At 37.6% G+C, this 24,318-nt stretch overlaps 1 protein-coding gene across 1 annotated transcript; it reads left to right on the top strand.

The window, feature by feature from the left end:
• The first annotated feature begins 416 nt into the window (after positions 1–416).
• On the top strand, positions 417–22,801 carry LOC148525063 (carbohydrate sulfotransferase 11-like). Its single transcript, XM_088471188.1, has 6 exons — positions 417–690; positions 914–1,028; positions 9,675–10,510; positions 19,905–19,981; positions 21,958–22,162; positions 22,743–22,801. The coding sequence occupies exons 1-6, from the start codon at positions 417–419 to the stop codon at positions 22,799–22,801; spliced, it is 1,566 nt and encodes a 521-aa protein (XP_088327314.1).
• Positions 22,802–24,318: the final 1,517 nt, after the last annotated feature.

The following is a 24,318-nucleotide window of genomic DNA, read 5'->3' as shown; positions in this document are numbered from 1 at the left end:
TTTTTATATTGAATAATAACTTTTTTGTGCTTTGGAACCACATTCAAAGTCTGAAGGCATTTATTTACTGTGCGACTCATTACGCTAAATAGCGACAATTTTAGAAAGTATAGGCAGGATTTTAGAAGGTATAGACAGGATTGCATAGAGGTTTTAATTAGGAATCGTTATTATGCTCACATACCTAAAGAGAAAATGCAAAAAACTTGATCATAATTCCTTTGAGTTGGGATACTGTAAACACAGAAAAAGCTACCATCTATGGGACCCTAACAACAGGAAGCTCATACTATCACAGGACGTTTTGTTTCATGAGACTACTTTAGCTAATGTCAACCAGAGAATCATACAGCTACAGAGACATGTGTTGCTGGATATGCCTGCAGCTGAAAGCATGTTAGAAAGTGAGACAACAAATGTACTCAGTCATTCTAGGAACAGGAGTTCCACGAGGAGCATCAAGGGGAAATCTCCAAGAAAGTAGTGAGAAGTTTGCTGGACTCATTCATTATGCACCCCAGAACCTAAACCAAATTGTGATTGGCAAGAGTGGAAGTCTACTATGGGTCCTGAAATTCAAAACAAATGTAAAAAACAGCATGAAGGAATCAAGTGTTGTGTACCCAACTGCAATGGAAGAAATAGGAAAGAAGAAACTTGCAGTTGCACAACTTACTTTTGGGACTAAGTGTAATTTAAAACATTACTAGTTCAGAGAGGCCCATCAACATTACTATTAAATACCTCTTTATCGAGGAACTTATAGAGGATGCTTTATCTTATGTATCCAGTTAAATTTTGACCGCAAGTCATTTTCAAGCTCAAAATGTTTTCTTGTAGGAATGTGGACAGGAAGATATTTCAATTATTAAATATTGTTATGTTTGCATAATCTTCCATTTTCTGATTACAGGTGAGATGTCATTGTGTATGATGCTCACATTATGTCGTGTGATGAGAGGCAGTCTTGAGCAAGGGAGGGGGATGGTGTTGGATGAGGAGTTCTCTGGTGCAGCCTCCATCCTCAGGTATACTGAGCAGGTTGTCTCTAGGATATGTTGGGGCTCAGTGAGAGGTCTATCCTCTGACAGGCGCTACTGTCTGGGGACTACTACATCTAGCATTGCTGCTGTGCACTGTACTGTTACACAGTTATACTAATACAGTAGGTTATGGGCCAAGTAGTCTCCTGCTAATAAGCTCTGCATCCCCCATAACCCAACCGGTACTCTGCTAATAGTGACAATATTATACCATGTCAGCATTGTTTGCAGGAGTTGGGCACTTATTCATGGAGCTGGAGTACTGGCAGGCAGCTGTGGTGGCTGTGACTTAGTTCTGCAGCTAGATGGTGGTCAGTGAGTGGCATGGCTGGCACTAAGTCAGTTGGAGCATATTTGGCCTGTGGCTACATCAACCGCTACATAGCCGACAGTGTGGCAGTCCTAACCACTGAAGAGGGGTCTGGCCCAGGCCACCTGGCCTAGCCCACCCCTGTCTGTAGTACTGTCAAGTAGTCATGTATTAACTCAATAAAAAGTGCAAGCGCTTAACAGTAAGAAGGAAAAATGTCCATTATAACAGTGGTGAGACCATATTGTAGCATTTGTTACAAAAAAATTGACTTGTCAAAACTTAAGACAAGCTTCATCAACATAAAAAGATAATTCTCTTCCTTATGTGTGTTTGGAAAAGTACAGTTGTTTCTCTTTGTCTGCTCTAAATAATGGTACAAATCTGCTCTACAGGTACAGGTGTGTTCAATGCTTCAGTTCAGTGCAGCTGGGCTGTGTGATGTTTAAAGTTGGTGAGAGGGGAAGGGAATCTCCACACAGGATTCCAGTATAATATATAAGAAATTCATAAGATACCAACAATATAGAGAAAGTGATATTTTTATATAAATGCATCAAAAACAATCTTATGTGTTGGTGATGCACCCCGGAATCAAAAATGTACATCAATTATAGACGTTAGGTTTTCTGCTAGGGCAGAAAGAGGAGAGTGATTCCTTTGTGGGGACACTCTTTGCTAGTTCATTTACATTGTATTTAAGACATAACTTTAATAGTATAATTAAGAGTAGATTACAACATTATCCCTCCATGTAACATATACAAAAACATATACAAAAGACATCAGAAAAATACATTTGTTTCTGTGGAATGCTGTTCTGTTCTGATTCCAGGGAACAATAGCTTTGGATTTCCAATGATAAAGCACAATAAACACACAGTGACATTAGTGTGAGTTGTGGGTGAAGGCACTGCTGTCACCTATCTGTGTAGGATGCAGAAAAGGAAAAAGGATTTGTTCTTTGCGGTGCACAGGAGAATTGGTTATTAAAATATAACTTTTATTGGGTCTCTTTAATAATAACAAATTGGTTAAAATCGGTGATATAAAATAAATAAATAGCAAGTGGGGCAAGTAGGAAGGTTGCAAAAATACATAGAGATTATTCCTCCATAGCGAATAGTCAAATTGTAACAGACTTCATAAATATAGAGTCCGATGTGTATAAACCTTGTTTTTATGTAAATAGTAAAGCAGCAGTTATCCTCAATGATACTCATTGACTTCGGACCTCAATAGAAGAATCACCCCGAGGTACATATTATGAATATCCGTTAGCTGTACAAGCGTGCCGGGTGTTATGGAAGTCTGGGAGAAAGGACAGGACTCCAGTGGGTATTCAAACAAGCCATGACTTGGCTGGTGATCAAAAAGTATCCACAGTGAGTTAAGCCAAGTGGGCCATCCAGAGGTAATACGACTGTAGTAGTGGTAAATGTTGGAGGGCCAAAGAGAACATCCAAATGCAATGGCCATCCTCAGTTCTTGAAAAATTGTGTTCCCAGGCACATTCGCTATGGTGGACACAAGACAAAGCACTAGAAATAGCACCTGTAACTTCAACGCGTTTCTACATATAGCACATCTTTCTCAATAACTTTACTATTTACATAAGAACTGTTCCCTTGGAGTTGGCAATCTTCACAGGTTGCTGCTAGTTGGCAGCTAAGGAATCTATATTTAGCACATTTTCAGGGTTGGTGCTTGGTATATCTGCCTCTTGCTTATTTTCTATCAGATGTAGCAAGCATAAAAGAACAGCTGGCTTCACTTTTGTTGGGTGATTGTGCCATTCATGCATTATGATTTTGCGTATGTAACTCCCAAAATAAAATTTTGACCTTGTAGTACCAGTACTGTCCAATTGGACTTTTGCACACATTTAATGTAAAGCTAAAAGCAAAACAGCATGTCCCCTGAGTCACTCAACTAGCCCCAGTGGCATAATGGTTTTGTCTAATTAACTATAAACCAGTGAGCATAGGGTTCCATTGGTTTAGTGAAATCTAGCCCTTGACTGGCAAGTGCAAGACTGGCACCTCCATGTGGGTAGGGCTCCCTGCTAGTGACGGTGCTGCCCACAGAGGCCTGCACTCTCTTCGGGAGCACCGGTCACACAACAATAATTACGGCTATGCTCGGATCTAAAAACCAGATCTTGTGTATTTTAGATTTGATTTCAGGTGCTGTGAGGTGGTCAAAACTGTCTGGAAATGACTGGAAATTAATGTTATTGGTGTTAATAACACTATAGGAACAAAAACAGGTCCAAGTTACATGATTTTAGCTATTTTTATCAATTTTAAAGCAATCCAAAATCAAAACTGAATCCGAACCTAAACATGATAATGATTTGGAAGTTGAGCACTGCTCGGATATGCAAAGAAGAGATGTGCGTGGACCCCCATTGGCAAAATCACTCTCAAGTGAAGGTTACTCAGATGCCCGATGTCCACGCAAGTGATCCGATAGCTATGCCCTCGGACGCAGCAGCAGAGGCGGAGAGAGGTGCAGGGCCAGGGTACTATAAGGGGCATGGCCTCATTGTGGAGGTGTGATCTCACCCACTACAAAAACAAAACATGAAAAAAAAAGTATTGATGCACCTCTCAGCCTGGGGCAGATCCAGGGGGAGAATCAGTGTTTTTGTTCCCCCCCAACATCATTCAAGCAGAGGAGCAGTGTGAGCTGAGTCGGGGAAAGAGGTTGCTGGTGCTGCCACTGACAGGAATGGAGCTGACCGGCCCATGTATTTCTGAGCCGCGGGCTTCAATGTCCCGCGGTGTGTGGTGAAAGTAGAGAAGCACACGCTGCTGCTCAGCATGGCATCTAGAATGTGTGTGGAGAGTCTCTGGGGACAGCCCAGCATCTCCGGGAGAGCTGGGGACGCCGCCAGAGTGATGGAATGGGGGGCGAGGCCAAGATACCTTTACGCCCCCTTTTGGGAGCGCACGCCATTGGCACGCAAGTTATCCCTCTTCCAGGATCTATAATGTTGGGCGGTATACAATAGTGCCAGTGTATGTAAGATTTCCTGGTGTACATGAATGAGAGAATCCTAATACTACTATGTGTCAGCATGTGGATGTATCTGATGTGTTTAAATCCCCAGTGTCCAATAAATGTCTCTTGTAAACAGAAATTATTACTTAAATGGCTTTGCACTGTACAGTAAACCTCTTGATGTACTCATTATGTTGTAATCATATTTCTCGCTCTCATACATTGTTTTTATACTCTCGTGTGTGTTATTTTGCATTTTCTCCAAGTAAAAACAGCATTTACCATATGCCACTTCTAAATTTCCACTTTGACCACTGCTTATAGCCATGCACAAATATGCCTTTGCATCCCATGCGCCATCTTGCTGCTGCGTTTACTGGAAATGCATTGACTATGCGCCCTGGTGTAGCACACATCTTTTCTGGCACTCTCATTAACCCTTCATACCACCTGGTAAGAGAGCTATCAGTAGATGTTGGGGTGTTTGCAGACGGGGCTCTTCTTTAATACAACTGTCCATTTTGTGCAAACACTGATAATCTGCACAAAATCCTTTTTGGTAGAATGTTTTTCATGGGACTAAAGCGATGGTAATTCAATGCAAATTGGGCGAGATGCATCAAGGGTAAAAATGCAGTCAAGTGAATAAATACAAATAGGACTGTGCTAATTTATTAGAACCAAGTTGTGAAATGGCAGAAAATTATATAGCAGTCAGGTTTCCTAATAATAATAATAATAATAATAATAATAATAATAATAATAATAATAATAATAATAATACTAATAAAAATAATAATAATAATCACATATAAAAATAAAATACAAATATACAACAATACACTTCCTTGTATAATATTAGGAATATTCGACTATAATTCATAGATCAAAATAAAGTGATCTATATAGTGTAAAATTCAATACATTTTATAATAATGTCCCATAAGAACACCTAATAGAAATAGCACATACTGTACTGTTCATCAATGAATTAATAGTGCTCCACCTGAGAGTATATCAAATCAATAGGAAAATCCGTGAGAGATGTTCCGTAAAAGTCATATATGGTCTAACTGTCCCAAAAGGTATAAGACCGTAATGGTGATAAGTGAATAGCTTAATTGGTGTCACAAGCTTTGACCGCACTGGATATACCTGGTCAGCGCAGTTGCTCTGGAAAGTAGCCTAATTGGGGCAGCTCTGCTCCAGCAGTCTTGTTTAGCTCCTGTGTGTTCCAGCATGATTCGGCCGCATACATCCACCGGGTCCACTGCATACACCGTGGTGTTATTGTGTGCACTTGCTGTGCCTCCTCTGCAAGGTTTGTATTAGCAAGACATTCCGGTGTCTCCGTCACAGATCAAAGTGCTGCCAATATGGGGGTCCTCTGATGTGTTTCACTCTAGCATATGAGAGCTTTATCAAAGAGTAATGATAGTTAGAACTTACTGTTCTTATATATCAACATCAAAGGGCAGTGATTGGAGCAACCATTCTTAATTATTAGTTCTATCAGGTGAGTGACACCTGTTGTTCCTAATCACTATATGCATCCAAAATACATGGGACAATACTCAAGACGTTTTGTCTATATAATTCCTATAGCATTAAAAAATGTATAGCTCAATATGCTTTACATATATAAAAAATATATAAATAAACAAATACATATATAAAACATATGCATAGAAATCGGGAAACATCTAACTGCTATAATAAAACCCTTACTATCTATGTCAATATTACATACTGGAATTAATCAATTTCCCATCTGGAAATCGAACTCCTGACTCTAAACATATCTACCACTCTATCTTACTCTACACTACAGGAGAGTCAGATATAATTGCATATCATTAAGTATCTCATGGCTTAAGAAAAATAAATTTTAAGTTTAATAAATTTCCCATCCGGGAATCGAACCCTTGACTAGGTACATCCATCACTCTATCTTACCTCTACACCACAGGGGATTCAGAAATGTTCATACATCATAAGTAACTCAAAACTTATCTGTGTTTCCACCATTATTTACGAGAAAGGATGAGGAATATTGTTCTAATATTTTTCTTCATACAGAAAGAGATAAAGAAATATATAAATGATGATTACTCAAAGTCCACACTTATAAATGGGCACACTAAGGCTCACAATCTATATTATTCAAAATGAATCTCTATTTTTCTGTAACTAATTGTTTTTTCACCTATTTTGCGAAGTTTGATACTCCTATTGTACACCGATATCAATAACGCACCTCAGCTATGTTGCGGATGTGTGACAAATTAATAAGAAAATAAACTCACTTCTAGACCAAGTATACACCCCTAATTATATATAATCCTTAACATTATATTTAGATTTTATGATAGTGACCACATTTATTGCATAATTACTGTTAACATTATTTGTGTTCATTAAAGACTATAATTATACTAACGAAACACTCTTCATAAGCTTCAAACTCCCTATCTTGTATTAGTTCGAGCCTATAATGATGTAAATATCTTCTGTTGCTATTATAATATTAGTATTGGATAAATCCTGTTATATAAAGACACTTAATACAGCAAAATTATGCAAATCACAAGTTATAAAAGTGTATTAAAAATGTTCCAAAATCAGACAAGGAAGTTATAATATATCTGTATCTCTAGTTAACAACTTAGATACCTCTCAGTCCAAGAAAGCTCCATAATTCTAGGCGTATATATTAACTCACTTATATGGGGCAAATCCCCAATAAACATACTGTACATGTATTAATAGGACCATAAGGCACATTTGGAGTTACCTTTACATAACCACCAAAAAAATATAATTATTATTTTTTTTTAATATAATGGGACAAAGGATCCTAATTTCAAAAATATGAGAACAAAATTATTCATCCTATACATCTATTGATCACTAGGAAAATAAGCTGACTATAAGTCCTCAAGCAAAAGATTCAAAATCAATGTTCTCATTGAGGCCGCTGGGGTAAAGAGAATGTAGCCGAAAGATCCAGATTGCAGGTTTGACCGCTCTTTTCATATGCACCAATCCCCACTCCGGGACTTGGCTGCGGTGGGTAACCTGATGGCTTTACCTATAGAAGCCTATGAGCTTCTATAGGTAGAAGCTGATAAAGGGATCCAACCGGATCCCTCCCAGCAGCCCCCCCCCTGCCGAATGCACACCCTTCCGCGCATGCACAGAAGGACGCCGGAGGGGCTTTTGGGTCATAGATCTGGAACTCTCAACCGCAAAGGGCTGCTCTTACCGACAGAGAGGTCCGTTGCGGGGATCATCATGCATACCGGCGTTACCAACGCCGGCATACATGCAATGACCGGCGGAATGCATTGCATCACGAGTGAGATGCGTTATGCATCCCGCCCATTGAGTCGTTATGACCATAAAATGTGATATGATTTGATCCTAAAATTTGTGCTGAAGTTTTAAGTGCAGATATTACTCTCTCCCACGCTTTTTGCCTCCTTACCTTTCCTCTGTACTCTCACTGCCTGGGACCCTCACAGCCATCCGGACCCCAGCCAAAAGCAGATGCAGGACTTTTTACATATTACTGCACAATCAAATTGGCCCTCTCTTTGGTCGTCCAAGGTCCATTGACAAAAAGACCAAAAGTAGACACCAGATTTTGCACTATATGTAAGCTCCTTTCCAACTACTTTTATACAAGGAAAATTGATACATTTAAGTGAAGCTATTTATAGGAGGAGTTTGGAAACATTTGATGTGAGGCTGAATATGTAATTGTGATCAGGCAACTATACAGCTTGAGTGTCATTAAGGGTTATCATGAAATTAACCTATTATTGTGCCACTATTATTCTTTCTGTGTTTTGTGAGTCAAGTTTCATATTATTAAAAGTTAAGTTAAGCCCCAGCAACAAGAGTTTTCTTTTTATGTTTGAATTTTGATGTTAATTTAACTCTCGGATGCACCACCGGATATGATGTGAATTCTCTCCCCGCTGTTTTCCTATATGCCGGTTTCTGTATGTATATATCTACATCAGTGCACCATCCTAAAACCCGCTTTCTGCAATTCTAAGCTGAGGGTTACTCAGCTGGCTGGTGGCCCGGTGCCGTCCACTATTGCGGCCTTTGACCACCGATGGTCGCGATGGTGATCCCAGTCTGTGACCTCCGTCACAGTGCTGGGATCGCAAATGCAGCAGGGGATGTCATACATCTTCTGCTGCATTTGTATAATAGCAAGGACGTAATTACAAAGCTGCCTGCGTGCATACATCATATATCTATAGCCTGCGTGCAGCTTTGCAATTGCGATCCTTGCTAAATTACCTCCAATTTGCAACTTCCTTTCACAAGACTTTCAAATATTTGATTGTTAATCATTATGCAGTAGTATGAAACCATATGTATACATTTCCTTATAATATAGGTATATTATATATACAAACACATTCATGTAAACATATAGTTAAAAACTATATGCATATAATTTGTATCTGCTCCTGGATTAATTATCCATTATCACAGTTGAGCATATAATGGAAAGGCTACTATTGTACATTTGCCATTGATATGATCTGTAATAGCATTGCTCCTATTAACTTAAAACAACCTTATATAAGGCATGTGGTTACATTAAATACAAATCTGAGAATAATAAATTAAAATTTCAAAATAATACATCCATTACAAAACCACGAAAACAGGTGCCTGAACTCACCTAAAGCTACACATTGAGGATGTTCAAATCAGCGGCACAGACTGCAGGGTGCCTGCCAGGAGCATTTAAAAGATGCTTCACCGGCACCACAGTACATATCCTTGCTGGAGGGTACCATTCTAGGCACCCTGCTAGCCAGAAACAAAGGCTGTGGGGTGGCGATGGTGCCGGCCACTGACCTCTGCTCTCTGAGTGGTGGCTCCGGTCACACACCCCTAGTTAGGGCACTGGTCAGAAGCTTAACAATGCGTTTAGATTACAGGCACTCTGCTACAGCAGGTAAGACTATAAACATAATTCCATCAAGAGATGCCGTTATGTTTGGATGAAAAAATAAGAGAAGCTTCTGTCAGCCATTCCTGGAGCTACAGGTCATTGAGCGGTGCTGTTACTTATTGGCTCTTACAGAAATTGTTTTAAAATCTCACTGATTGATTTTTCCCCTTGTACCATCTGTACTGTACATTGTACATTGCCCTGTTTGTACGTACAGTAAAATTTTAATTTTCTCTGTAAGGCTCGGTGGACACTTGGTGACATATAAATAGAAGAAAATAATACATGTTTTAAAATAAGTACAGTACAGTATGTCTATGTTTATGTTTAGTTACATTACTGACAATGAATATCTTTATTTTGCAGCCAGTTTTCAAAACGAAGTTGCTCGAGAACACCGAAAGTCTATTGTGAAGTCTTTTTGTGAAAGAAACAATCTCACCAAGTCTGACTTTTCACTGGACAGTAGAGTCGCTGCTCAGTTGTACGTGGAACACAGCCACAAATTCATATATTGTGAGGTGCCAAAAGTGGGCTGCTCCAACTGGAAGAGAGTAATACTTCTATTAAACAAATCTTTAGGGCTCACAGTAACTGAGCTTAAGCATTACCAGGTTCATACCTCTAGTTTACTAATGAAGTTAAGCTCGTACCCTCGTTCTATGCAGAGACAGCTTCTTGCAAATTATACCAAAGTCATGTTCACTCGAGATCCTTTACAGAGGGTAGTTTCGGCCTACAGAGACAAGTTCCTCCATGAAGATGACACATACTATAGTAAAACGATTGCACAGTCAATTAAAAAAGCTGTTAGAAAGAATAGCAACTCCACAGAACAAATTACTTTCGAAGAGTTTGCTCGCTTCATTGTTACAAAAAAGCCGCACTATAGAGATCCTCATTGGAGACCAATGTATAACCTCTGTGATCCATGCAATATCCATTATGACGTTATCGGCAAGTATGAAACAATAAAACAGGATGCAGATTTTGTTTTGAAGCTCATTGGGGCCCCCATAAATCTGACTTACCCCAGCATGAAGCATCATTCTAGTGATGCACGTACAAATTATGAAATAAGCAGAAGCTATCTGGACTCCATTCCTCCGAATCTGCTTACACAACTTGTGAATGTTTACAGTGAGGACTTCTCCATGTTTCAGTACAGTCATTACAATTATACAAGTCTAGAATAATTTGGTTGTTTTAATTTTGTTCTATGTAGAAGTTCCATTAACACCACAATAATTCTTCAGCACTTTGACAAGAGCCAAAAGCACTATTGATGTTACAGTAACACTGAATGCATAGATTTGCTACATGTTGCCCAAGCCCATCATGCTTCAAACTTTCCTACATCTGGAGATGAAGCAGTTTGTGTCAAGATACTATAATATGTTATAATGCAGTGATTGGCTGTATGCTATTTTAGTCCTGCCCCTTCCCATCTTCTGCTGTCTGCGTGCACCTAGACTTGAAGAACGACTACAGTAGCTGCTCTGATCCTAGTGAAATGACACCAACAAAGTATAATCTTTGCATGACCTGAACTCAATCCTATTTCATATTCTTCCTTGCAAATATTTGTGTTAATATAGTAATGTATTTGTAAATTCAATTACTTATTTATGGTTATGACGAGACTTTGAATAAAGTATATTTTTAAGAAAGCTATTTTTCCATGCATACAGTATGGGGTGCTAAATGTTAGAGAGATGCCCTAATAACGTTTTGCCAGATGCAGAGCAGAAATAATGCAGAGCACACTGCAGTCAATTAATTCCATCAGCTCAATTCATGCCATTCAAGTAAATTAATTTCTTACCACCCTCTCACTCACTTCAGTTCTCCCCCTCCACCGTCCCAATTTCTTCCCAGCACCCTCTTCTTCAATTCATTTTCTCTCATTACCCTCAAATTATTTTTGACCAGCACCTTCAGATCCTCTTACCTCCACCGCCCTCTGATCACTATATTTCTCACCATCAGCCATCATTAATTTCTCCCCACCACCATCACTTTTTTCTCCCTCAGCACCCTCTGCTACAATTCATTGCTTTGTGTACCCTCAACATATTTCTCTGTCAGCATTTTCAATTAACTTCTGCCCTAGCTCTCACCCCTTGATTTATTTGCCATGTGCATATCCACCATACTTACCTACTTTCATCAAACCCCTCCAGGGGGCAATGGGCAAGGCCCCTGCATTCTCATCATTCTGGCCCTGTCTCCAGCTGTTTAAAGCCACAATTTGTGGCATGTTACTGCCAGGTTTGGGGCTACACAGCATTATGACACCTCGTCCTACTGTTCAAAGTCGCTATTTATCACAATTTTCAAATTGTGTCATCAAACCACCTGGCCAGCCACTTTAGTCAGGGAGTGGACGGCACCGGGAGACTGGCCAACTCTATTGTTAGGCCAAGAGAGCAGCTCCAAATTTGTGACTCTTCTGGACCTTCCAGGAGAGTTGGCAAGTATGATACACACACAGGGGCTCATTTAAAGATAGAAGTAAATCCACTGAGAAGCTGTAATTTGGCACCTGGTAAACCATGTAATACAGCAGAGGGGTAGGGATTTAAAAGGGTTGGATAAGGGATCCCGGCGGTCTGGATTCCCGCAGTCACAATCTGACAGCGGTATGCCGACAGTCAAAATCCCGACCAAACTAGGTAAGTACACTAACCCTCCCCTGCAGCCTAACCCTAACCCCCCTGCAGCCTAAACCTTACCTCCCCTAGTGCCTAACCCTAACCCTCTCCCCCACAACTTAACCCTAACTCTCCCCTTAGTGCCTAACCCTCCCCCTAACCTTCCCTCCCTGCAGCCTAACCCTAACCTTCCCCCCCACAGCCTAAACCTAACCCCCCTGCAGCCTAACCCTCTCCCACACAGCCTAACCCTAACCCTCCCCCTAACTGTAATACTTACCATTGGGATGCAGCTTGGCGCCGGGATTCCGACTGCTGTCTGGATTCTGGCACCAGTATTTTGAACGCTGGAATTTCAACCGCCAGGATGCTAACTACATCCTATTTAAAATGTGTGGACAATTTAGAAAAGATGGTGGTAGTAGTGGGGTGTCCTAGCTCCACTATAAGTCAAAGTTGTACAATACAACTACATGGGTGTTTTTTTCTGAATGTGAGATAGCATATTTATCCCATATGCAATAGACAAGATTTAATTTTGCAGGATAATATTTAAAAAAGATTCAAAGGTGAAGAGTATACATTTTAGGGGCTTTCCCTCCTGGTCACAGAAAGGCTTGATTGCACATGCTATCAGTGATGAATACTAGACCAAAGCCTATATTTTTAATGCAATAAATTAGAACCTCAAAACACGATGCATGATAATATATCCCTTTTACCGATGTACAAAGATGCTGTCATATTTCATACAGTCATATTCCATACAATTATATTTCATAAAATTCTTTATATATATATATATATGTGTGTGTGTGACAGAGCAATGCCTACAGTGTACCAATCTTAAGTTAGGATCTCTGTGGCAGATCTTTCAACAAGTGTCCACACAGTCTTGATTATCCCAAGGTATCTTCATATACCAGTCCCACGATGTTTATCTAAAAAAAAGTGAAAAACAAACAGAAACATAGTGTAACCTGATAAAAATATATATACAGTGTATAGACATTTAGCAGTGTTCTCATGCAACAGAAAGGTGATTGACAAAAATAATAAATAACTGTGTAAGAAGCACTCCACTCATGCTATTAATAGATGTATTAAAAAGCACCAGCACCCATTTATAAAAAAAGCCTCATACCAGCTGTATTCTTTCTATGGGTCAGCATAAATGAGATCTTTCCATACAGGTTTCCATTAAGCTCCAATTCATAGAACCATACGTATATGCCATGTAGAAACAGAAAGAGAGAAAACAAGCCTCCAATAGTGTAGTACTTTTTAAAAACACATACACTTTAATTAAAGACACAAAAAAGACTTGTACAATGTTAAAGTAAACAGTAAGCTTATCTATCCAAACGTAATGGAGGTATATCATGAGGTCCAATTCTCTGTCTCAACGCGTTTCGTCCCTCTGGGTCTCTGGGGACTTCTTCAGGAGTTGAATTAGCGATGGGGATAGTCCAGTGTGACCCATATATTTATACCCATATCTATGAGATTCATGATCCATTCCAGGTGATTGTCAACGGTCGTGAGCGCGATTCACGCATGCGCGGGAGTTCTAAGTTCCCACGTGAATACGATAAGCATAGTGCAGTCTTGCACTTTGCAGACCATGAATATGGCTTCACCTTTCTATATTAAATTGTGTCTGAGGCGTCACTTTAGCCTCTAGTGTGACTCTTTTCTCAGGCACTCATATCTTAGATGATGTGAAGCCGGTGGCCATATTTGTGTAGATCATGGAGGCTGCCATTTTTGATAAGTTCAAAATAAATATAGGATTATTGCTGGGCAGCGCTATTCCAGAATGGACAAGAATTTACATACGGAATAAAACGATTGTACAGTTAGTGTTCAAAAGACACAAAATTGACTAATGCCAGTATTAATAAATATATAAAAGCAGGACTAGTGTAATTAATAAAACATATAGTGAACCCAGGTTATTTCATAAAGGTAAATAAACAATAAAGATAAATACTTATGAACCTACAATTAACAAATCTGGTTTAAAATTGCCATCCAAATTCTACCCCTTGGAATCTAAAAGTAGCCAAATAGAAATGTTCTATAAGCTAGTTAAGAAGGATATATGTAAGGACTTGGTATGTCCAAAAATAAGAGACAATCTCATGAATTTTGAAAAACAGGCTCTTAAACAGCTGAGACAAGATTTATCCATAGTTATAAAACCTGCTAACATAGTGGGGTGGACTTGAAGCCATGAACCGTGCTGATTACGAGTTAGAAGCACTGAGATTATTGAATGACAAAAATTGATATAGAACTCTTAGGAAAGACCCCACTCCCGAATTTATATCAGATCTCAGAGATTTACTTTTAGAAGGACTCAGAAACAGTATTCTAAGTAAAGATGAATTTCAGTATCTTATTATTAATAATCCGAACATTCCAATTTTCTATTTCCTGACAAATATACATAAGACCCTCGAGAAACCACAAGGCAGACCAATTATTGCCGGCATTAATTCTGCTACAACCCATATATCAGAATATATTGAAATCTTTTTGAATAAAATGTTAAGAGTTTGAAATCATATGTAAAATATATGACAGCTATTTTATAAAAATTAGAAGGTTTTATTTGGCAGGATGATATTAGCTGGGTTACAATTGATGTACAATCCTTATATACCTTATACATACCAAAGGTATAGAATCTAGTCGGGAATTTATGAGATTGGATCCAGACTTAGAGGAAAATCATAGGAATTTTATTGGTCAGTTGATGGAATTCATTTTAAAGCATAACTATTTTAGATTTTTAGAAGAGTTTTATCTGCAAACATGTGGTACCACAATGGGGACAGTTTTTGCACCTAGCTTTGTGAATTTGCACATGGGAAGTTGGGAGAATGAAAATATATACAAAAATAGCCCTTTTCTGGAACACATAATACTGTATCAAAGATACATAGATGATATCCTAATTGTTTGGAAAGGTCATAAAGAAGTTTTTGAGAATTTTATCTTACATATTAGTAATAATACATACAACCTCACTTTCACTTATAAATTTGACAGTGAAGAAATAAACTATTTGGACCTAGTATTAGTGGCCCAGAATAATGTAATAGAGACCAAAAATTACATCAAAAAGTTCAACAAAAATAGTTACTTACACTATAAAAGTGGTTACCAGAAAGGTTGGAAAACCAACATTCCCTATTCACAGTTCTGTAGGATTAAAAGGAACTGTAGCAATCAAGAATCATGCAAAGATCAATTGGATATATATGCATCCAGATTCATAGAAAGGGGTTATCCTCAAGATCTTGTCCAGCAGGCTCTAATCAAAACTGATTCCACAGAGAGATCAGACCTTCTAATTTATAAGAATTAAAACACACAAAACAACAAAGAGAATTTTTGTTTCATCACTACATTCAGTCAAGGAGAAATAAAAATAAAAGCCTAATTTCTCAAACATTGGAATGTTCTACAAATGGACGAAGTCCTGAATACTACATTACCACCAAAGCCAAAAATAGTTTTTAAGAAAGCTAGGAACTTGAAAGAAATACTAGCCCCTAGCATGCTCAGTACTGTTCCCAGTATGAACGAATCAGGTTGGTTAGTAAAACCGAAAGGGTTTCATAAATGTAACAATTGTATCTGCAAGTTCTATAGTCGAGAGAATAAACTCTTTCGTAGTAAAAAAGGTGAAGAATATAAGATCAAAGAAATCATTAATTGTTCCACCACGTATGTAGTTTATATGATTGAATGTTCCTGTGGTTTTGGGTATGTAGGAAAGACAAAAAGACCTTTGAGATTACGAATTCAGTAACATGTAAGAAGTATTCACAATAAGTTGGAGAATCACTCAATACCCAGGCATTTTAATATGTGTCATGATTCTGATGTGAACCATTTTAGCTTTAAAGGTACTGAACATGTGAAATTGGGAAAAAGGGGCAGAGATCTTGACAATGCATTGGCCAGACGTGAAATGTACTGGATATACATGCTGGATATGCTCGCTCCAAATGGCCTAAATGAAGGCTATGAAATTGTTCCCTTTATCTGAAATATACTGCATATGTTCCTTTCATTTATCTTTTTAGCATCTGTGCATTCCCCATTATTAATCGGTCCTTCTAACTTGTTTTTAATGATTCTTTTAGCAACATTTTAGAAAATATTTTTTTATTAATTTCTATTATCCTGGGTCCTTCTTATTGATTTTGTAATTTTATGTATATATTTATACTATTTTTATGAAACAACATAAGTATTTATCTTTATTGTTTATTTACCTTTATGAAATAACCTGGGTTCACTATATGTTTTATTAATTACACTAGTCCTATTTTTATATATTTATTAATACTGGCATTAGGCACTTTTGTGTCTTTTGGACACAAACTGTATAATTGTCTTATTCCGTATGTAAATTCTTGTCCATTCCGGAATAGCGCTGCCCAGCAATAATCCTATATTTATTTTGAACTTATCAAAAATGCCAGCCTCCATGATCTACACAAATATGGCCGCCGGCTTCACATCATCTAAGATATGATGAGTGCCTGAGAAAAGAGTCACACTAGAGGCTAAGGTGACGCCTCGGACACAATATAATATAGAAAGGTGAAGCCATATTCATGGTCTGCAAAGTGCAAGACTGCACTATGCTTATCGTATTCACGTGGGAACTTAGAACTCCCGTGCTTGCGAGAATCGCGCTCGCGACCACTGACGATCACCTGGAATGGATAATGAATCTCATAGATATGGGTATAAATACATGGGTCACACTGGACTATCCTCATTGCTAATTCAACTCCTGAAGAAGTCCCCAGAGACCCAGAGGGATGAAACACGTTGAGACGGAGAATTGGACCTCCTAATATACCTCCATTATGTTTGGATGGATAAGCTTACTGTTTACTTTTACATTGTACGTGTATTTTTTGTGTCTTTAATTAAAGTGTATGTGTTTTTAAAATGTACTACACTAGTGGAGGCTTAATTTCTCTCTTTCTGTTTCTACGTGGCATATACGTATGGTTCTATGATTTGGAGCTTAATGGAAACCTGTATGGAAAGATCTCATTTATGCTGACCCATAGAAAGAATACAGCTGGTACGAGGCTTTTTTTTATAAATGGGTGCTGGTGCTTTTTAATACATCTATTAATAGCATAAGTGGAGTTCTTCTTACACAGTTATTTATTGTTTCTGTCAATCACCTTTCTGTTGCATGAGAACACTGCTACATGGGAATACACTGTATATATATTTTTTATCAGGTTACACTATGTTTCTATTTGTTTTTCACTTTTTTTTTAGATAAACATCGTGGGACTGGTATATGAAGATACCTTTGGATAATCAAGACTGTGTGGACACTTGTTGAAAGATCTGCCACAGAGATCTTAACTTAAGATTGGTACACAGAAGGGATCACTCTTTCACTTTTCTACAGACAATTTTTTCCAATGGCTTCTCTGAATAGACCATATCTAGGAAGGATTGGTAGCCACCTTACGAGGGAGTGTTTTTGATGTTACATTTGTTTGTGTTTCTGTTTGCTTTTAAATAATCTTCTGGTATTTAAGCTTAGTGCGCCACTTACACTACCTTGCTCATATATATATATATATATACAGTCAGGTGCATAAATATTGGGACATTGTCAGAATTTTCATATTTTGGCCTCTATTCACCATCACAATGGCTTTGAAATGAAACAAACAAGATGAGCTTTAACTGCAGACTTTCAGATTTAATTTGAGGGTAATTACATCCAAATCAGGTGAACGGTGTAGGAATTACAATGGTTTCTATATGTGCCTCCCACTTTTTAAGGGGCCAGAAGTAATGGGACAAACTAAACAATCCTAAATCTAACTTTCACTTTTTAATACTTTGTTGCAAATCCTTTGCAGGCAATTACAGCCTGAAGTCTGGAACGCATAGACATCACCAGACGCTGGGTTTCATCCCTGGTGATGCTCTGCCAGGCTTCTACTGCAAATGTCTTCAGTTCCTGCTTGTTCTTGGGGCATTTTCCCTTCAGTTTTGTCTTCATCAAGTGAAATGCATGCTCAATCGGATTCAGGTCAGGGGATTGACTTGGCCATTGCATAACATTCCACTTTTTAGCCTTAAAAAACTCTTTGGTTGCTTTTGCAGTATGCTTCGGGTCATTGTCCATCTGCACTGTGAGGCGCTGTCCAATGAGTTCTGAAGCATTTGACTGAATATGAGCATATAATATTGCCTGAAACACTTCAGAATTCATTCTGCTGCTTTTGTCAGCAGTCAATCATCAATAAATACAACGGAACCAGTTTCCATTGGCAGCCATACATGCCCACGCCATGACACTACCACCACCATGCTTCACTGATGAGGTCGTATGTTTTGGATCATGAGCAGTTCCTTTCCTTCTCCATACTCTTCTCTTCCTATCACTCTGGTACAAGTTGATCTTTGTCTCATCTGTCCATAGGATGTTCTTCCAGAACTGTGATGGTTTTTTTAGATGTTGTTTGGCAAACTCTAATCTGGTCCTCCTGTTTTTGAGGCTCACCAATGGTTTACATCTTTTGGTGAACCCTCTATATTCACTCTTGTGAAGTCTTCTCTTGATTGTTGACTTTGACACATATACACCTACCTCCTGGAGAGTGTTCTTGATTTGGCCAACTGTTGTGAAGGGGTTTTTCTTCACCAGGGAAATAATTGTTCTGTCATCCACCACAGTTGTTTTCTGTGGTCTACCGGGTCTTTTGGTGTTGCTGAGCTCTCCGGTACGTTCTTTCTTTTTAAGAATGTTCCAAACAGTTGATTTGGCCACACCTAATGTTTTTGCTATCTCTCTGATGGGTTTGTTTTGATTTTTTCAGCCTAATGATGGCTTGCTTCACTGATAGTGACAGCTCTTTGGATCTTATATTGAGAGTCGACAGCAACTGATTCCAAATGCAAATGTCACACCTAGAATCAACTCCAGACCTTTTACCTGCTTAATTGATAAAGAAATAATGAGGGAATAGCCCACACCTGTCCATGAAATAGCTTTTGAGTTGATAGTCCCATTACTTTTGGCCCCTTAAAAAGTGGGAGGCACATATAGAAACCGTTGTAATTCCTACACCGTTCACCTGATTTGGATGTAATTACAGTACCCTCATATTAAATCTGAAAGTCTACAGTTAAAGCACATCTTGTTTGTTTCATTTCAAAGCCATTGTGGTGGTGACTAGAGGCCAAAATATGAAAATTCTGTCAATGTCCCAATATTTATGCACCTGACTGTATATATATATATATATATATATATATATATTAGGGGTGTGACCTTAATAAATTTGAGCGTAATCTAACGGTTCAAAGACACTTCTAGAAAAATCTGGTCCCCAAATTTGACTATAGACCTAATAATAAACTGTTAGCTTCTTTACCTTTATGGCAATTTATGGCAATTTAAATCCTTGTGAACAACAAGCAATTAAACAACTTAAGAAAGACGATAGTTTGATAATCAAGATTGCTGATAAGGGGGGTGGTGGTTGTTCTACAGGACCGGGAACTCTATCTAAAGGAAGCCTATAACATACTCAATGATTGTAATATCTATGAAAGATTGGAGGTCAATCCAACAGATCAATTTCAAGATGATTTGCTTAAACTACTTAATGAGGCAAGTAAAAAGGGCCTCATTTGCATGGAAGAATTTCACTATATTTATATTAAAAACCCTAGGGTATCATTGTTTTATAATATTCCCAAGGTTTATAAGAATAAGGAGACTCCCCCTGGGCACCCTATAATTTCAGGGGTTCAATCCCTAACTTGTAATCTTTCAAATTATTTAGATCTAAAACTACAGCTTTATGTAAGGAACTTGAAATTTTTTCTTAAAGACTCTACTTCCCTTTTAAGACTTCTAAAGGATTTTAAATGGTCACCCACTTATAAGTGGTTGACGATAGATTTGCAGGCACTTTATTCTTCTATCCCACACTCTAAAGGGTTAGAGGCAGTTTACAAAAACACTCTCCTGTTCCTCAAGTATGGACATTGCAGAAAGAGAATTTATTTTAGAAGGTATCAAATTCGTCTTAGAGCATAATTTTTTCGTTTTTGAAAACAAGTTTATTTTACAAAGACAAGGTCCCACTATGGGTACAAAAGTGGCACTGTCTTATGCCAATTTACTAATGGGACAGTGGGAGGATCAATTTATTTACAACTCTGAGTTTGAAGAAAACAATATTATAGTATTTTGTTGTTATATTGACGATATTATATTTATCTGGGATGGAGATTTAGATAGTTTTGACCAATTTATAACATATATTAATGATAACAATTTTAACCTGGTTTCTACGTTTACACAAATAATAATTGTATTGAGTTTTTGGATTTAGTATTAGAAAGTGAGTCAGACTTAACAGTTAGTACAAAAAAACATTTTAAAGATGTCAATGCAAATAGATTTATTCCAGCTTCTAGTTGTCACTTTCCTGCTTGGATTAAGAATGTGCCTTATGCAGTTTTTAAGATTAAGAAAAAATTGTAACAATACAGCTCAGTTTCAATTCCAATCAAAAATGTTAATGGATAGATTTGTTGAAAGAGGTTATAGGGAAGATGAAGTTGAAAGTGCAGCCATTAGAGCTTCAAATTTAAATAGAGATGATCTTCTAAAAGAAAGGATTAAGGTCCCTGATGACAGGTTTTCTAAACATCAACCATTTCTAACACAATTTAATAGAGAGAATAAGTCAATAAGAAATATTTTAGATAGACATTGGAATATCTTATTGAAGGACCCTATTTTAGGCCAGACTTTGTCACAAAAACCTAAACTTGTGTTTAAAAAAGCCATAAGCATGAAAAATATTTTAGCACCGAGTAAACTTAGATCTAAGAATAATCAACTATTTACTCAAACTAATCATGGATTTTTGTCATTTAAAACGGGCTGCTTTCCTTGTAGAAAGTGCATCTGTTGTAAGCATAAGGATAACTTACCTTTCCATTGGGTAGATGATAAGGGTAAAAAGTATGAGATCAAAGAAAAAATTACTTGTGATACAGATTTTGATGTTTATAAGATCACATGTGGATGTAATAAAATTTATGTAGGAAAAATGAAAAGATGCCTGAAAATCCGTATTCAAGAACATCTTAGACATATTAAAAACAAAATCTGTACTCACAGTCTATCAAGACACTTCCAGGAGGTGCATGAGTCTGACACTAGAAACCTCACATTCACAGCTTTAGAACAAATTAAATTTGATCCAATGGGTGGCAATAGGGAATTGGCATTATCTAGGAGAGAATCTTTTTGGATTTATTCATTAGACACCCTTGTCCCCAAAGGCCTTAATGAAAATATCAATATTGTGTCCTTTTTGAATATCTGATGGGGGCCAGTATTGAGGATGTATATCGCTAATACATTCGAGATTTTTGTATGATAATATTGGGAGTTTAGGAAGGTTGCTTCCTATTGAAATTAAGTCTCTATGGGTTTACAATTTATTTTTATGGTTTTTTGTAAGGCTGAGATTCTAGATAGGGAGTCTCTTATATGTTTATGCACTTCACTAGTTATGTCACTTATTATTTTTTTTATGTCTAAAAGCTATTTTTATAGGTATATTCTAAATCACGTGCTCTATAAACAATATTAATATGTCTGTATGCAAGTGTTATACCCCATTCTTTTTATTGGGGTACATCTATTCTAATTAATTTCACTTCATGATAAGGAAAGCACTATTATTACTTTTTTGACCCTATTTAATATCTTTATATATTAAGATAGGATCAATATCACATTATGTATTTAGTTATTATTAAGGGTTAACTTTCCCTTAGAGTTTATCCATATGTGCTAATTGTATCTCCTTTTTGTAGCAATCCATCAACGCTGTATGCTGATTTCCATGTTCTGCATTCCAGTTGGTGGAGCGCAGGCCCCGGGTTGCTAGGCAGCTAGAAGATCAGTCCGCTTCTGGCCCATGTCTTGTGAGCCGGAAGGTGGTTGCCGGGGAGTTGACCACCCAGGGTGGCGCTTCGTGCCATTCAGCTGGCACGTGTGCTATTGCACACCAGCCGGATGAATCTGGCAACTTCCGAGTTGCGTTCCATGAGGTGGAATGCGGAAGTCAGTTTGTGCGGTCAACGGAGGTGGTTTGTACACCTCACAATTTGTTTTTAGGTGTGGACATTTCCCAGGGCATTCTGGGTTATACAGTAATTATCTTTATCATGATGTCCCTGTTAAGCTCTTTTGGAGCCCTTCTATATAGAGAGTTCTGTTTGACCCTATGTATGGATGCCCTTAAATTAGCATGGGTTTAAATATTAAACCCATATGGTGTATAAATCTCTCAAAGGCTGGATGACATCATTTCCTGAGAAAGAGGTATATAAGGCCAACATCTCAATAGCTGACTTCACTTGCAGCATGTTGAGCTAATAGCAGTGTCCTGAAGGAGTGATATGTAAGTTAAATTTATACCATCTTGATGTTTTACCTTGAGACTCCCTACTTAGGATACAGCTAGTCTTATTATGGTTGTTTATTTTTGTAGATAGGAGGTATAATGTTATGTCCACATTATGAGTGATTTATTATTTTGATCTAATTTTAAGACCAACGGCAGTTAGATGTATTATGTTAGATTGTTTTTATGTATTATATTTTTTTCTTAACACCTGATATGTATTATGTGTTATTATAGGAGCTTTGGTGGAAACTAAGTGTAAATTTAAGCATGAGTTTGTTACTTATGATATGTGAATATGTATAGGAATCATCTATCTATTTTTATCATATAGCCTTTGCTATTTTATCTACATATTTGCTAATACCGATTAGTACTTGTTCGGTTAAGAATAGCGTCTTCTTGAGATACCATCTATAGCGTTAATCAATTAGCCTTAGGATATGATTTTTATTCTTCTTTAGAATTTCTATATGTGATTAATTAACATTTATTATCCTAATGAGTTTATTTAGATATCACCTGCATTTAATTATTGCCAGTTAATGGAGTATTATTAGGTTAGTATGCTAATAGAGGAGGACTGCTGCCATATTTAATTTAACCTCATCAGATAATGGAGGGATTATTTACATATACTATGTCTTTTCATAGGCAATATTGGGTTTAAGCACATCTTATCTGTGTATTTAAAAGTTAATTGTGCCTATTCACCACGTCTCCCAATAGCTGATTGCTGTGCCGTGGTTCCTCTGTGGTTAACAATAGGACTGTAGATTCAGTCACATGATGGTATGTATGGCAAATGTTCCCATTTAAGCTCTGTAAGTACAAAATCTGAATGCAATAAAGATGTTTTTTGTACCCCTCACTTATGTACACTCATTCATTTTTAAGATGTACCCCTGATGAAGTCCCGCTTTAGGGACAAAACGTGTTGGATTTTCAGCTATTTCTGTGATTTTATAAATTGATGTAATCAACTCCATACGGAATTTATTGTTCTTATAAAATAAATATTATCTCAATTTTATAATTGCCGGTAAACTTTCCAACTCATTTAATTTTAATAGAAGCATATTAGAGTCTTTCAAGTATGAAAAGGTGTTTTTCACACATGGCTGCAAACATACATCTAGGTAAATAGCTACCGGTTTGCATAGAGACCCCCAGGCAGAGATAATGGGTCCACCTGGTGGGTTCTGTGCATCCTTGTGTACCTTCGGCAAAATATAAAACAGAGGTACAATGGGGTACCCAACCGATAATTTTGTCAACAATTCAGCTGATAAAAGGCCATCAAATTCTGCCTGCTGAAGAATCAAATCTAACTCATTTTTATACCTTACAGATGGATCAGTATCTAACTGTTCATAGGTATCAGAGTCACTGAGTAGGCAAACACATTCAGCTATATATTTATCTGTATCTTGTATTATAATGGAACCCCCTTCATCAGATGCACGGATGATTATAGCCTGACATTTGCCAAGTGACACAAAAGCCTGTCGTTCTTCCAAGGGGAGATTATGATGAAAGGGACCATGATGTAGTTTACCGGTATCTTCTAAAAGTCTATGAAAAGTTTTCAATTATGCGTTGTTAGACAAGGGATCAAAACAGGACTTGGTACCCAGTTTCTGTACCTTAGCAGGTAATGAATTCTTGGCTTCCATGGCCAGGATTTTGGCAAAATGTTCCTTCAGTTTGAGAGATTTGTGTAATTTAAACATGTCAACCTTCCATCTAAGGGGGTTGACTTTATTAGTAGGGACAAAAGGTAGACCCTTGCATAAAACCTTTTGTTCTGCTG

Source organism: Taudactylus pleione, unplaced genomic scaffold, assembly GCF_031769625.1.
Source record: "Taudactylus pleione unplaced genomic scaffold, aTauple2 ptg000113l, whole genome shotgun sequence".
Lineage (NCBI taxonomy): Eukaryota > Metazoa > Chordata > Amphibia > Anura > Myobatrachidae > Taudactylus > Taudactylus pleione.
The sequence above is the reverse complement of the archived record's forward strand: the minus strand, read 5'-3'. Positions and strand labels throughout refer to the sequence as shown.